The sequence below is a fragment of the Spermophilus citellus genome (assembly GCF_964194105.1).
Source record: "Spermophilus citellus genome assembly, chromosome: 10".
Classification (NCBI taxonomy): Eukaryota; Metazoa; Chordata; class Mammalia; order Rodentia; family Sciuridae; genus Spermophilus; species Spermophilus citellus.
Genome location: NC_138197.1, coordinates 127,844,031 through 127,859,628, shown reverse-complemented (window position 1 = coordinate 127,859,628; position 15,598 = coordinate 127,844,031). Strand labels below are relative to the sequence as shown.

General features: G+C 44.8%; 1 protein-coding gene and 1 long non-coding RNA gene across 3 annotated transcripts; one reads left to right on the top strand and one right to left on the bottom strand.

Annotated features, from left to right (window-relative positions):
- The first annotated feature begins 65 nt into the window (after nucleotides 1–65).
- Nucleotides 66–4,528, top strand: LOC308657973. Its single transcript, XR_014024113.1, has 2 exons — nucleotides 66–435; nucleotides 3,617–4,528. It is a non-coding gene; the product is annotated as an uncharacterized lncRNA (long non-coding RNA).
- Nucleotides 4,529–5,227: 699 nt separating this feature from the next.
- On the bottom strand, nucleotides 5,228–14,373 carry CBY1 (chibby 1, beta catenin antagonist). 2 transcript variants are annotated; one of them, XM_081310329.1, is made up of 6 exons: nucleotides 14,249–14,326; nucleotides 10,164–10,247; nucleotides 9,160–9,275; nucleotides 7,329–7,434; nucleotides 6,927–7,045; nucleotides 5,228–5,913 (listed from the first exon to the last, which is right to left on the bottom strand). In XM_081310329.1, the coding sequence occupies exons 3-6, from the start codon at nucleotides 9,235–9,237 to the stop codon at nucleotides 5,833–5,835; spliced, it is 384 nt and encodes a 127-aa protein (XP_081166455.1). In that variant the 5' UTR covers nucleotides 9,238–9,275; nucleotides 10,164–10,247; nucleotides 14,249–14,326; the 3' UTR covers nucleotides 5,228–5,832. The 2 variants fall into 2 exon arrangements, with proteins under 2 accessions (XP_081166455.1, XP_081166454.1); XM_081310328.1 differs by lacking the exon at nucleotides 10,164–10,247 and having other exon boundaries at nucleotides 14,249–14,373.
- Between the last annotated feature and the right edge of the window lie 1,225 nt (nucleotides 14,374–15,598).

The following is a 15,598-nucleotide window of genomic DNA, read 5'->3' as shown; positions in this document are numbered from 1 at the left end:
AGTCGAGCTGGGCCCCGGATGGACAGAGCGGCCCTTCCGGGAACGAGCAGCGTGGGGTCGGGAGAGAGCGGCACGGCCTGGCCGGTCGTTTTTCTGACTCGGCTCCGGGTACTGCCGCGGCGGTGTTCCCAAAGCGTCTCTTGCCTTATCCTGGGGGTTCTGACTTCAGAGGGCCGAAAAAAAAACGCTCGGAAACTTTAGAAAAGCAGCTCCGGGTACTTCCGCAGTAATTTTGCGCAGTGATTGGGAGTGGACCCAGAAACCTACGAGTGGACCCAGTTTAGCAAAACTTCCTAGGATCACACTTCGAGAAACACCAGCCCGGTTTCATTTTCCTTGGGGGTATGCTTTTTTTGATATAGGAATAATCAACTTGGAGGTTTGTTGGTCTTTGGGGAAACCATCAATTAAACCGTTTCAAGGTACCAAACAAAGGTAAGAGGGAAGGTAGAGGCGCCAGGTCCTGCGCGCGCATGCGTACTCTAAAATCTTCGCCACACGTTGAGGTAGGCGCTGTAATCTCAGTTTTTAAAACGGAGGAACTCGGGGTTGGGGCAATGTTAGCGTACTTATTAGAGTGTATCCGTAGCATAGATGAGGCCCTGGACTCAACCTCCAACACTGCAAAGAAAATTTTAAAAAAAGAAGGCGGGAGAAGGTGCAGATTGCAGTAGTGGGGTGCTGCAAAGATTTCTAGAGGATGGGTTTCTAGAATTGGGCTTGCTGGCCAGAGCGTATATATATTGAAGTTTTGCTAAGTATTAGTAACTACCCTCCAAAGAACTATATCCTATACATTCAAAACAGTAACAGGAGAGGCTGGTGGGGCTCAAGCCTGTAATCCCAGAGGCTCCAGCTCAGAGGCTGAGGCAGGAGGTAAGAAAGTTCAAAGCCAGTCTTAGCATTTAGCTAGGCTCTAAGCAGTTTAGCGAGACCTGTCTCAAAAAAACAAAACAAAAAATTAAAAAGGGCTGGGGATGTGGATCAGTGGTTAAGCACCCCTGGATTCAATCCCTGGTACAAAACCAAAAAGTAAACGGAAGTGTCCTATTTCCCACACCCTCCCTAGCATTAAATATTATCCATGTTTTCTTTTTGTGTTGGGGGGGGGAGTGGGGGGTGTGGATACTAGGGATGGAACCCAAAGGCACTTTACCACTGAACTACAGGGTCTAATTAAGTTGCTTAGAGCCTGACTTAGTTGCTGAAACTGGCCTTGAATTTATTGTCCTGCCTCAGCTTCCTAAGCAGCAGGGATTACTGGCATACCATATTTTAATTTTTTGCCTCTACCATGAAGGTAAATGCTTCTTTTTATAATGTGCCCCCACAAATTATTAATACAAGGATTATTTATATATATTTAGCCAACTGACCTAAATCACAGACTCTGAAGTTTGGATAGCCCGGATCCTTATCTGATCCATGAAAATGTAGTAATGAGTCTTTGTTGTATGCTTACATACTTTGGTGGGGCTTGGAGGCTGGCAATACCTCCTGATACAGTCCTCAGGCTTTTCATCCTTGGAAGGGTATTTCTGAGTAAGGTTTTTCTTTTCTTTTTTGGTATCGGGATTGAACCCAGAGGGGCTTAACCATCGAGTCACATTCCCAGCCCTTTATATTTTGTTTGGCAACAGGGTCTCTCTAAGTTGCTTAGGGCCTTGCTAAAATGCTGAGTCTGTCTTTGAACTTGCGATCCTCCTGCCTCGGGAAACACCTAAGCCACTAGGATTACAGATATGTGCTGACTATAAGGTATTTGTGTCACACTGGTGAGAAGTCAGAATATTGATTCCTGTTGAGAGGATAATATTTGGGAAAGGCAGGAGTGTAGCTTCTGGCAGTTGGGAAGTTTCCGTTTCTTGAACTAGGTGATTGGTACATTGGTATGTTCATTTTGGGTAATTCATTAAGCTGTACACTTAAGAATTATGCTCTGGTATGTGTGTTAAATTTTTTAAAGTAGGCTAGCTATATAATTTTGAGGGCAGCTTAATAGCTCGGTGCCCGTGGTTTTTTAACTCTTTTATGGGTTCTTTTAAGAAATGCTAGCGCTAGGAGTAGCTCAGCATGCATGAGGCTGTGGGTTTGATCCCCAGTATTTCAAGGAAAAAAAAGAGAAAATGCTAGATCAACACTGTTGAAGGTAAAGCAGGCAGTCTTGTGTGAAAGGCACAAAACATGGACGATTTCAATTACAAAGTTATTCACAAAGCTAACGTGAAGAAGTTTCAGGAAAACCAGTTAATTTTGTTGATATTTACAAAAAGCAGTACATGATTTTTTAAAATATTTGTTTTTTTAGTTGTAAGTGGACACAATAAACTTTATTTTATTTTTATGTGGTGCTGAGGATCCAACCAGTGCCTCACGTGTGCTAGGCTAGCGCTCTACTGCGAGCCACAACCCCAGCCCACAAAACATGATTTTTTTTAGGTGGTACTAGAGATTGGACCTAGCTGTGCTCTACCACTGAATTACATTCTCCATCTCTTTTTATTTTGAGACAACAGTCTTTCCAAATAAGTAGTTTTAAGTCCAAAAGAGCTCTTTCAGTTATAAAATTGCCAAGGGATAAGAAGACATTGGGAATCATGCAGCTCAGTGCTTAGCCCTCTGGGCGGAAATGAGATGATGCATGAAATGAGAGAAAGCAGCATAATACAGAGGACAGAGCGCTGTGGAAGGACTAGTGAAAGGCTGGCATGGGGAGGACATGGGGAATGTGACATTGCTGAAGATCCCCAGGAGAAATGCTCAGCAGCAGATGCCACATTTGGTGAGACTGTTGCCAGTTAGAGGTCACGTCAATGGACAAAGGAACAGTAAGGGTGCTTGCAAGCAATGGGTGATGCCCCATACTGGAGCCAAGGGAATGCAGCCGTGGTGTGGTGTCTTAGAACCCTGGGTTCCCTGGCTCTTCTATCCCCCAACCCTCAAGCCCATGGTTTACACCTTTCCTATTTCTGTCCTGCTGAAATTTGAAACTGGTGATATGATAGTTCTTAGTAAAGGTAAGGGGTGGGTTTACAGTCCTTTTGAAAAATTTTTATTATTATTTTTTTTGGGGGTACTGGGGATTGAACTCAGGGGCACTGGACCACTGAGCCACATCCCCAGCCCTATTTTGTATTTTATTTAGAGACAGGGTCTCACTGAGTTGCTTAGTGCCTCAGTTTTTGTTGAGGCTGGCTTTGAACTTGTGATCCTCCAGCCTCAGTCTCCCCAGCCACTGGAATTATAGGTGTGTGCCATGGTGCCAGGCCCTTTTGAAATTTTTATAAAAGTTGTACGCCCCTCTCATAAATATGCATATTAGGCCTGGGATGTACCTCAATGGTCGTGTGCTTGTCTAGCATGCATGAGGCCCTGGGTTCAATCCCCAGTATCAAAAAAAAGAAAAAGCACATTAGCTTGTATCTCCATAATCATGCATATGGACTGTCTTCTAGGACTCACATTGTAAGATTTCCTCTAATTATTGCCTCTAATACTGCACTCACTGCTCATGACCACAGAACTTTCTATTTTAGCTCTTCTTTTTTTTTTTTTTTTTAAAGAGAGAGTGAGAGAGGAGAGAGAGAGAGAGAATTTTTAATATTTATTTTTTTAGTTCTCGGCGGACACAACATCTTTGTTGGTATGTGGTGCTGAGGATCGAACCCGGGTCGCACGCATGCCTGGCGAGCGCGCTACTGCTTGAGCCACATCCCCAGCCCTATTTTAGCTCTTCAATGACAGTCCTTCCCTAATTCAGTTCACACAAAAATTCACAAAATTGTTACAGTAATTAAAGTGGCAGTGTCAAGGAGCTAGCACTGTTTTACTTGGGTTCCCCATAACTGCTAGATTTGGTTAAGAAAGGCTCTAAAGGGGAAGAATTTTAGCCAGAACCTGAAGGACCTGACTAAAAAGGTAAGATCTTGGACAAATATACTGTCTCAAAAGGGGAAAAAAAAAAATTCTGAAGGAAACAGTTCTGGTTGATGAGATGTGGTTGGTTTTTTTTATTTTAACAGGATCATCCTTGACATCACACTCTAACTCCCATCAGCAAACATTTGGCTTCACTGCAGGTCCTATCTAGAATCTGACTGTGTCACCTCCTTTATGGCCACCTTGCTGGTCCCAACCTGGCCCCCTTCAGCATGCTGTTAGCACACAACAGCCAGAGAGATACCAGTTGGATCACAGCATTCCTCACTCAACCTAAGGCCTTCAATGCCCCACATACCACAGGGAGTTCTGGAGTCCCTGGATTAGCCCCTAAGGTGCTGCAGGTGATGCTGCTAGAAGGAACCACAGTACCATGATGACCAAGTAGGCCCCAGGATTCCGTAACTTCAGTTCTGCTCCATCCCTTCTAGCTGTGTCACTTTGCTAGGCTGGTTTCTTTATCTAAAAAATAAGGAGATGTGCTGGGCAGTGATATTAGCAAAACCATATTGTTTTATTGTGTGCAGGTCCAAATATATAAAAACAAGTCCTGTAATGCACCATTAAAAAATGCAAAAAAAAAAAAAAACTGATAAATTTGAATAATGAATGGTCACAAGAATGAGAAAAAGATGTCTGTGATGGAGGGTGCTCATTGAAAGGCTGCCCAAGATCCAGGACTGGACCCACACAATCTCAATTCCTCCTATAATCTATACTTGAAAACATACACCCTGTGTGTGTGTGGATCCATCTCTAATAAACTTTCTCTCCTGTATCAGGAAGTGAAATTAGGCTAGAGCTAGAAACCATCCTCTTCTGTCCACCCACCGCACTTGCTGGCTAGAGCGTGCCAGCAGTCCTTGCTTCACAGGCTGAGGGGAGATGAGACAGTGTGCTGAACCCAGGGCCAGGAGTGTGACGGTCCAGATCTGCCGACCTCAGCCCCAGGTGTAAGCCCCTGCTCCGCACCCCACCTCTTGCTGACTGCTTCACTTCAGGAGCTGATTCCCCTCCACAAGTCCAGCTCAGGCCGACACACTAATTCTTGTGTTAACCACCAGTCCCTGCCTTGTCCCAGCCAGTCCCATTTCTCCAAGGCAAAATGGCCAAGAGGGCAGTTTGAGCAGAGAGAGACCATTTCTCCAGGTTAGCCTCCACCCGGGCCTAGGAAAGCTGGAACGCTGCCGTTTCCCCACACCCTGAAAATTTCGTCTTTCAGTGGAACAGGCTCATGTACTTCTTGAGGAACAGAGGCTGCTTTTTTCAGTCATTTTGGCCACAGAGACATTATTTAACACTATTTAATAAAAAGTAGTGTAGACAGGAAGATAGCACAAAAAATAGTGTTGCCATGAGGACTAGCTCTTGATGCTGGGAAGCTGAAGCCAGAGGAGACCGCGGGTTGGGGGATGAGCATTCTTTGAAGGCAGGTGGCCTGCAGGCCAGAGAACCAAGTGAGCTGCTCATCCCAGGCCCCTGGATATCGGGCTCATTGGAACTGGTGAGTATAAGGGGATGAGATGTTGAAATCCAGCTGCTGCTCCCCAAAGTGTCTGTCCAACAGAATGACTGGGATGCAGGTAGCTGTACACTCATGTGTGGAGGGCACCCAAAGGCTTGTCCTGCTCTCAGAGCTCCCCGGGTCTGCTTGTGGTGTGGCATCCCTAGGCAGTGTGCATGGTGGGCCTTCCCAGCATCTGCCCTGGCCTGGCATCTTGGCTTCCTCCATGCACCACCTTCCTTCTGCCAGCCCAGGGGTGCCAGTGCCTGCTCATGCTCTCATCCAGCACCAAACCCATTGGTTTGGCTAAAAAAACAAACTACTCAGCCACACCCTCTCCCCTGGTCAGTGTGATTCTCCCCGGTCTCCTGACATATGTCTCTGGGTCTTCATTTCCTCCTTCGGCTGATGCTCTTCAGTTCATCCAATTCTTTCTCCATTAAGTGGGATTCAGCAGTGGTCTCAGAGAGCTGGAAGTCAAGCAGCAGCAGTTACAAACAAGTTTCTGGACCATGTTTGGGGTCTGAAAGGCCACTCTGCACTGAGGAAGGGCTTCCTGGCATTCCTCTAACACTGCTGGCCTCTGTGATGGGAAGCCCTTGGCAACTGGGCAGATATAATCCCAATGACCCAGGACCCACAAGAAGAATATTCACAGTCCACTTTTTTTGGGTAGTGGTGGGTACAGGGGATTGAACTCAGGGCACTCAACCACTGAGCCACATCCCCAGCCCTAGTTTGTAATTTTTTTTTTTTTTAGGTGTTGGATTTTTATTCATTTATTCATATGTGGTGCTGAGAATTGAACCTAGTGCCTAACATATGCTAGGCAGGTGCTCTACCACTGAGCCAAACCCAGCCCCCTACTTTGTATTTGAAACAGGGTTGCATTGAGTTGCTTAGCACCTCATTTTTGCTGAGGCTGGCTTTGAACGTGCCATCCTCCTGCCTCAGCCTCCCTAGCTGCTAGGATTATGGGCATGTGCCACCAAATCCAGTAGTCAGTGGGTTTTAATAGTCACAGGAAACCAATGCTAATGCAATGTGTGTCCCTCAGCAGGTCTGTTTTGGGTGCTGGTTAATGCCTACCTAGTATAGCACACCCTCCAAGCCGTGGGCAGACTGGTCTCTCTTCCTGGCATGCCCTCATCCCAACCTGCATTCCTACCATCACCCTTCAGCATTAAGCTCACATATCCCTTCCTCCATGGAGCTCTCCTGACTTGACAGAATACTTCCTCTCATGTGCTGACAACATCAGACACACAGACTATGTCACCCATACCACAAAGCAGTGTAATCGTGTGTACTGTCTATCCCTGTTACAGACCTTGAAGGTAGGACCGTGTCTCATTTGTGTGTTTGGATGCAAGCAATGTACCTGGGCTCACAGGCACGGTGAGATATAGACTGGATACAACGATGAGGGTGGGGCCTCCCTGATGGGAAAACCTAGGCATCCCTTCCCTGTCACCTTCCTCACCATGTCCAGGAGGATGTCCACTTTCAGCCGCAAGAGATTGTTCTCTTCCTCCAACTGCTGGTTCCGCCTGCGGAGGCGCTGAGCCTCCCTCCGGTCCACACCCGCACTGATCCCTGTCTCTGGCAGAAGGACAGAACCCGCAGTTAAAAGGGAGGTTTCCTGGGGCTGGGGATGTGGCTCAAGCGGTAGCGCGCTCGCCTGGCATGCGTGCGGCCCGGGTTCGATCCTCAGCACCACATACCAACAAAGATGTTGTGTCCGCCGAGAACTAAAAAAATATTAAAAATTCTCTCTCACTCTCTCTTTAAAAAAAATAAATAAATAAAAGCTATTTTTTTTTTTTTAAAGGAAGGTTTCCTTCTACAATCTTGTTTGAGAAAAATGTCAGGAAACACAGCCCACCTGTTATCCAATGGCCATTTTCAAACTTCAGGCTTTGCCCCGTCAGGTTCATAGTGGGGGTTCCATAGTCAAGGCCCAGCTCCACCTCCCGGGTTGAACGATCCAACTGTGGGTGAGAGACCACACATGGGCTTCAGGAAGCCGCAAAACAGCACCTTCATCCCAGTTCTTCCACTAATTCCAGACTAACAATCTGTTTCTATCCTCTAATCATTACCTGCCACCTTTAATAATTTTTTAAAGGCCCCCAAATCAAATGATGTATAACAAAAAATTGAACTATAGAAGAGAAATGTCCTGCTTTAAACATGGGACATTTCCCAAAAAGCTACATATGCTGAAATTTGTAAATTAAATTATTTTACACTTAACAGCTTAAGGAATATACTCTTTTTTCTCCTGCAGGGCTGCAGGTTGACCTCAGGGTCTTGCATATCTCAGGGAAGCACTCTACCACTGAGCTATGTCTGCAGCTACAGAAATGAATTCCACTGTAAATTTTTAATAAAATATTCTTTTCAAAATGTATTATAAATTATCATTGCTTAATATGGAGCTACTTACATCACAGAAAAAGCATAAAATTATAAAACCCAATTAATATTAGCAGAAGCCATGTAAGCAGGCTGCTGCTTTTACCATGTGGCCAGGATGTGGGATGTCCCAGGTGCGCTGCATCTTTGACAAAGAGGACTGGGAAGCTCATGGCTTGTAGGCATCAGGAACAGATCCCAGAATGCCTAGCCCTGGTCACAGCGGGGCTCCCCTAGGAGGCAATGGATTCAAAGACCCAAAAGCTGGGCGAAGCCTCAGCCTTAACAGCCTTGCTGCCCTACCCTACTGGCCTGGGAAGGACTGGCTACCCTGCACGATCAGTTCTGTAGGAAAAAGTCAGAGAAACTAGAATACATCATTCCTGGTGTGTTATATCAGCTATGGCAGACAGAATTTTGATGGGGATGAACCCAGTACCTGGTTGTGGATACCAGAAGACTTCAGGAGAGATGACAATGACTGTATGCGTGGGATCTATGTGTATTTATGTGCTGAGGGCAGAATAGAGACAGTTGGGAATGGAAGTAGATTTCCACATGTTCTGACTTCCTGTTATATAATTCTTTTTAAACTCAGCTTATACATTCAAATGGGTAGTGTGTTACTTCAGAAAGGTATCATTTATTCCAATGACACTGTTATTGACATATTCACAGATATTTTAGAAAATCTCATTTTGACCATCACTAAGGAAATCATCATTCTTGAGATTAAATATGATGATTTCCTTCAGATTAAATTTGATTCTTAAACATGACTGATTCTAGCTGAGCCTTGGGAATAAAGTAGAAGCCAAATTGAATAGTATTGTTTGAAGCATGTCATAATGCGATGGTCTTCTCTAGAGTTGGTTCCAATTTTTTTTTTTTTTTTTTTTTTTTTTTACCAAGGGCACTTAACCACTGAGTCACATCCCCAGCCCTTTTTTTTTTTTTTTTGTATTTTATTTAGAGACAGGGTCTCACTGAGTTGCTTAGGGCCTTGCTAAGTTGCTGAGGCTGGCTTTGAACTTGCAATCCTCCTGCCTCAGTCTCCCAGGCTGCTGGGTCTACAGGCATGCACCACCATACCTGGCTCTTTTTAGGTTCTTGAATAAACTATGACAATAATTCTCAAATAGAAGTTCAAAAATGGTTTTGGCAATAGCAATAATATGAATCAAAAGGATGCCTTCCAATGATGATGCCTCCTCTGGAGGTCCATACTCTCCACTTGGAGACCACACTGGGCACTCCACTTACACTGCACACCAGGCGACCCCAGTCCCCACACTCACGGAACGTAGGTTGGAGAGGGAAGCAGATTTCCGAGGAGGTGTCTTCTTTGGACTGAATATATTCCCAAAGAGAGGCATCTCTGGCCTGATAAAGGAAAGGCCTATTCTCCCTTCTCCTAGGGTCAGAAAAAGTCAGTTGGGTCAGTGATTTTGCGCCACTGCTCTCATATATCATAAAAACATTTTCTCCCACAGCTACTAACAGCCTGGTAATAGTTCCCATGTGTTGAATGTTCTCTATGTGCCATGCAGTATGCTAAGATCTCTGCAAGAAATATTTAACTTACAACCTCCATTTGACAAGCTGCTTATCTGCCCCAATTGACAGCTGACATTTAGAAAGCTAAGGTTTGAGTGGGAGTGAGTGGTGTAAGTGGCTCTACAGTTACATTAACCACAGGCAGGTCCATCACAAGTTGACATCACCAACTATTATGGCTTGGACGGGAGGTGTTCCCCAAAAGCTCATGGATGAGACAACGCAAGAAGGTTCAGAGAAATGATTGGGGGGCTGGGGATGTGGCTCAAGCGGTAGCGCGCTCGCCTGGCATGCGTGCGGCCCGGGTTCGATCCTCAGCACCACATACCAACAAAGATGATGTGTCCGCCGAAAAACCAAAAAATAAATATTAAAATTCTCTCTCTCTCTTTAAAAAAAAAAATGATTGGGTTGTGAGAACCTTGACTCAGTCAGTGGATTAATCAACTGATGGGATTAACTCGGTGGTAAATGAAAACGGGTGGGATATGGCTGGAGGAGGTGGGGCACTGGCCTCATGGCTTTGGGGTATATATCTGTATCTGGCAAGTGGAGAGCACGCTCTATGCTTCCTGATATTTGTGTGAGCCGTGTTCCTCTGCCACACTCTTCTGCCATGATGTTCTGCTTCACCTTGAGCCCCAAGGAATGAAGCTACTATCTATGGATGGAGACCACTAAAACTGTTGGCCCCCAAATAAATTGTTATTCCTCTACAATCGTTCTGGTCGGGTCCTTTACTCACCACAGTGAAAAAGCTGACTAAAACACCAACTTCACAGTTAAGAGCAAAGAATGCCATCTCTGCTGTTCAGGTCACTGTTAAGAACTGTGTTGGGAGTAAAAATATGCTTCATTTTGAAGAAAGAGGTTATACTTATATTTCACCCCCAGGATGATAAGAGAGCCACTTGGTCCACATGGCAAAAGGTCCATGTGCCTTATATAAGGTGAGGACGAAGGAAAGAGGAAAACATAACAGGCAGAGCTGACGTTGCCACCCACCATACATCAGCTTTCAGAAGCCTTTGACCTACCTAGAACAATTCACACAGGCCCAGTGAAGTATATTTACTGTCACCCAAGTTTGGGGGAGGAAGAGAGCAGACGTAAATTTTTTATTTAAGTATAACATATAGATAGGTCTAAAATCATAGTGTAAAGTTTCATGAGTTTTTACTACACACACATGACCATCTTGCAGATCAGGGTACACAGCTTTCAGCACCCAGGACATATCCATCAACTTCATATCCACAAATTGCTATAGAAAGTTTCCTTTTGCACCTGGCTTTTTTTTTTTTTTTGGGGGGGGGGTCTTTTTTCTTTTTTGTACCAAGGACTGAACCCAAGGGTGCTTAACCACCAGGACACATTCCCAGCCCTTTTTATATTTTATTTTGAGACATGGTCTCATTAGGTTGCTTACACCCTTACTAAGTTGCTGCGACTGGCTTCTAACCTGCAATCCTCCTGCCTCAGCCTCCTGAGCTGCTGAGACGGGGTGTCCCACCATGCCCAGCAGCACCTGGCTTCTTACACTCAACATCATGTTTATGAGATTTATCCACATTGTTGTACGTGTTAGTTTGTTCACTTGCATGGGTGTATATATTCTACTGCAAGAGCATATCAAAAGTTATTTGTCCATTTTATAGATGGTGGACATTTCCCATTATTTGGCTATCAAAAATAGTGCTGCTAAGAACACACTTGGGGAGCTGGGGTTGTGGCTCAGTGGTAGGGCGCTTGCTTAGCATGTGTGAGGCACTGGGGTCGATCCTCAGTACCACATAAAAATAAATAAAGGTATTGTGTCCATCTACAACTAAGAAAAATATTTTTTTGAAAAAGAACTCACTTAGACATGTACCTCCATACACCTATGAACACTTTTCTGTTTCTTTACTTCGGGGTAATATTGTTGAATATAGATATTGGGGATTGAACCCAGAGCCCTGTGCACTGAGCTACATCCAGTCTTTTTTTTTTTTTTTTTGGTGGTACTGGGGATTGAACCCAGGGCCTCATGAATCCTAGGCCAGCACTCTACCACTGAGCTATAACCCCAGCCCCACCCCCAATCCTTTTTAAATTCTATTTTGAGACAGGGTCTCACTAAGTTTCCTAGGCTGGTCTTGAACTTGTGATCTTCTGCCTCAGCCTCCTAAGTAGATGGAATTACAGATGTATGCCATCACACCCTGCTATATCTGTAGGGTTTTGTTTGTGGGGGTTTTGTTGTTTTTCAGTGCTGGGGATCAAACTCAGGGTCTCATGCATGCTAGGCAAGTGCATGCATGACTGAGCAGCAACCCTAGTCATATATCTTTAGTTTTAATAGGTACCGCCAAATAGTTTTCCAAAGATACTGTACCAATCTATACTCCTAACTGCGGTGTTATGAGGGACCCTTATGAACATTTTCTGTCTTTCATTTTAACCATTTTGCTAAGTATGGAGGGATGCTGCATTGTTTAATTTGTTTTTCCACAATAATTAAGTTGAGTATCTTTTTTGGACATATGGATACACTCTCTTGTGATATGCCTGTTGGAATCTTCTGCAATCTTTCTATTGGGTTGTCTGTCATCTTCTTGTTGAGTTACAAAGGTGCTTTATATATGCTAGATACTGGTCCTTTGTTATATATCTGTATAATACTGAAAATATCTTTTCTCAATTTGTGACTTGCCTTTTTGCTTTCTTATTGATTTCTTTTGATTAAAAATGTTCTTAATTTTAATTATTATTCAATGATAATAAATTTTTTATTCAGTTTAAGAAATTTTTGTTATCCTAAGGTCAAGATAAACTTTATGTCTTGGGCTGGGATTGTGGCTCAGTGGCTGAACACTTGCCTCACACATGTGATGCACTGGGTTTGATCCTCAGCACCACAAAAAAAAATAAGTAAACAAAATAAAGATATTGTGTCCATCCATAACTAAAAAAATTTTTAAAAAACTTTGTCTTGCTTTTTCTTTTTTGTTATTTTTTATGATAATTTTTAAAAATTTTTTTTGAATTTTAATATTTATTTATTTTTTTAGTTTTCGGTGGACACAACATCTTTGTTTGTATGTGGTGCTGAGGATCGAACCCGGGCCGCACACATGCCAGGCGAGTGCGCTACCGCTTCAGCCACATCCCCAGCCTTTTATGATAATTTTTAAACTTCTAAGATTTTATTCTTTTACTTTTTATATTTGGAATTATAGTTCATTAAATGGGAATTAATGGTCTATGCCCACTGGAGACATTTAAAGAAGGAAAAGCAAGCCAGGTTGTTCTTGCCAAACCCCTCAATTAAGCTAAGGGCACTACATCTGAGTGCAAGAGAACCAGCTACAGGCCTAACTGTGCTCCTCAGTTGATTGGTAAACCACAACATGTTGCTTAATTTCTCAGGTTTTAACTAAGACACCTCAGTCATTCTCAAAGCCTTTAACCTATTATCTGTCAACCATACAGTCATGCACAACATAACAATGTTTCAGTCAACAATGCACCACATATACAACATTGGTCCCGTAATACAATGGAAATGAAAAATCCCTACGACTTAATGACATCATGGCCAGTCATATAAGAGTACAGCACATACATTTACGTATGGCATATAATAATAAACAACTACTGGTTTGTGTATTTGCTATAATTTTATCATTAGAGTACAGTGCTTCTATTTATAAAATATAGTGTAAAATAGCATGCCATGTTATGCCAATAGTAGCCTCAGACATTTCATTTCCCTGCCTCTTGACTGCATCATTTTCTCTTCTGCTTGGTTTAATGCCCTGTTTTGTTCATTATGGCCCTAGGAGTAATAGGTTGTAATGTAAATATGCCATCTATATGCTAGGTATATAATACAATACCTAGCACATAGCCTAGGTGTATGCTAGGCTATACCACACAGGTTCATGAAAGAACACTTTCTCATGTCTGCACAACAATGACCCCCCCACACCACCAATGACACATTTCTCAGAATGTGTCTCTGTCATTAAGCAACCTGATGACTGTATTGCTGATGAGGGAAAGGAAGGGTCTTTCTTTTAAGTCAGCTCTAATAATCTATAAACAACTCTGGAAAGTTTCTGGGATTCTGGGCCAGTGGAGTAGCCCTGGGATATAAGCTGTCCCTTGGCCCAGGGCAGCCTTCCTTCCTTCTAGTGAAACTCCTTGGGGGAGAGGGCGCTTAGCTTCCAACATCCCCCTGCTGCTAACCCTCAGCGGGGACCCTCATCCCCCTTGGGCCTGGCTTCTTTATTTGTAATCAGGAATAATAACAGAATCTAGATCACACACTGTTAAGAGTGTATTATTTGTAAGACATTGTAGCATTTGATCCTACAATGACCTTGGAATAGGATGAAGTGTGTTCCCATCTATAGATAATAATACTGTTAATCAAAATGCAAAGCTTAATTTCCAACAGCTCATAAAATCTATTATCTTATTTTAATTCTAATAAGAAGGCAATGGAGAAATTTTCGGCTTTCATTGGCTTCTCAAAGGGAAACGTGTCCCCCAAAGACTTAAAGCCAGGTACTGGTCTCGCAGACACCCGGGCCTCCAGGGCTGTTGGACTCCAGTAACGGTTGTGAACAAACCTTCAGACGCACGATTTATCTGACCACCTCCAGGCCGAGTTACGGGGAGGAACCCCCGTCCCGGTCGGTTCCCCGTTTGGGAAACCCTGGGGCCCGGCGGAGACGTCCCAGCGCACCGCCTCCCGGCCCGACGCCCTCTCAGGGGCGGCCCGCGTATCCCGCCCGCCTCGGGCGAACTAGACCTCGCTGCCCGCGGGGCTCAGAGACGTACCTGATGCGTCCCCAAAGCGGCGTTCAAACCAGAAGCCTCGCGCGGCGACCCGTCTCCGGCCCCTGTCACAAGCGGCCGCGGCTGGGGCTGGTCGCCCCACTCTCAGCCGTGCGCATGCGCATCTCTGTCCCGGACTCTACCACAGCGGAAAGAGGGGGCAACGGCGCGGGGCAGACCCGACGCGTGCCTACGCGAGGCACCGGAAACTTTTGGTGGTCTCCCTTTGGTTTATCAAGTGGATGATAGAAAGGAAATGTCTTACGGAGCTGTAAGGCGCCTGTGTCATACGACAAAGAGGAACAGCACTCACCCTCCCCACAAACACATTGGTCTGGTCGTCCGCGGGCGTCGCCTTGGTAACGGCGTCTCGCCGACTCCCGGGAGGCTCCAGGCGGTTCCATTGTTGTGGAAAAGGTGAAAGTAAGGACCGCGCCCGGTGTTGCCTGGAGAACGCCGAGACTCACAGTAGCAAAATGGGCCTCTCCCCGACTCCCTTCCAGCCACTGCTCCCCACGGCCACAAAGCAAAGAGCGCCCCTTCTTGGTGGATGTAGGGCCGCGGTGCTGGTGCCAGGCACAACTTTGCTGGGTCCTTTGAGGGACCCGCGGGGAAACCCGCCCCAAGTTCCTTGGATTCCGCGGAAGCTTTTAGGTAAGACAATGGACAGGTGCATGATGACCCCACTGCGGCAGCGTCTCCCTGCTCCCTGACTCTCCTGGGCGGCCTCAGGTAAAGGGCACTGAGGCGCAGGGACCGCCGCGGAGTCTCCCAGTGAGCAAGGGGCAGAGAATTCGACAACTCCTCATCTCCAGGAGTCCTAACAGCATTTATTTATTGGCGCCATTTGGTAAATGAAAAAACTCGGGTCATTCAAGGAATATTTATTGGCTGCTTAGTGGATGTACCAGGTCATCCATGCAACTAGGGACAGGATCCAGAGGTGCAGTTCTCCTCCAATTGTGCCACGCTGCATTACAGAGCGGAGAGTTCTATGCCCTGGCACCAAAATCTGCACTGTTCAGACCAGAACTGTTCATTAAAAACATAGCAGGCCACATATGTAATTTTAAAATTTTAGTAATTACATTTTATAAAGTCAAAACAAGACCCCCCCCAAAAAAAAACAAGTAAAATTAATGTGAATATTTCAACCCCTTATGTCCATGATATTCTCATTGCAAATATAATCAATATTTTAAACTTTACACTGCTTTATTTTTGTTTTCATTTTGGTCCAGGGATGGAACCCTGGGTCACTCAACCACTGAGCCACACTCCCTGCCCTTTTTTGTATTTTATTTAGAGACATGGTCTCACTGAGTTGCTTAGGGCCTCGCTTTTGCTGAAGCT

Bases quoted from the DNA above. Each gene is read 5' to 3' on its own strand.
- CBY1 (XM_081310328.1), bottom strand. From the start codon at position 9,237: ATGCCTCTCTTTGGGAATATATTCAGTCCAAAGAAGACACCTCCTCGG. The intron at 7,435-9,159 runs GTGAGTGTGGGG...TCTCACCCACAG, and splicing joins CCCTCTCCAACCTACGTTCC to TTGGATCGTTCAACCCGGGA. The intron at 5,914-6,926 runs GTGAGGAAGGTG...CTTGACTTCCAG, and splicing joins TGGACATCCTCCTGGACATG to CTCTCTGAGACCACTGCTGA.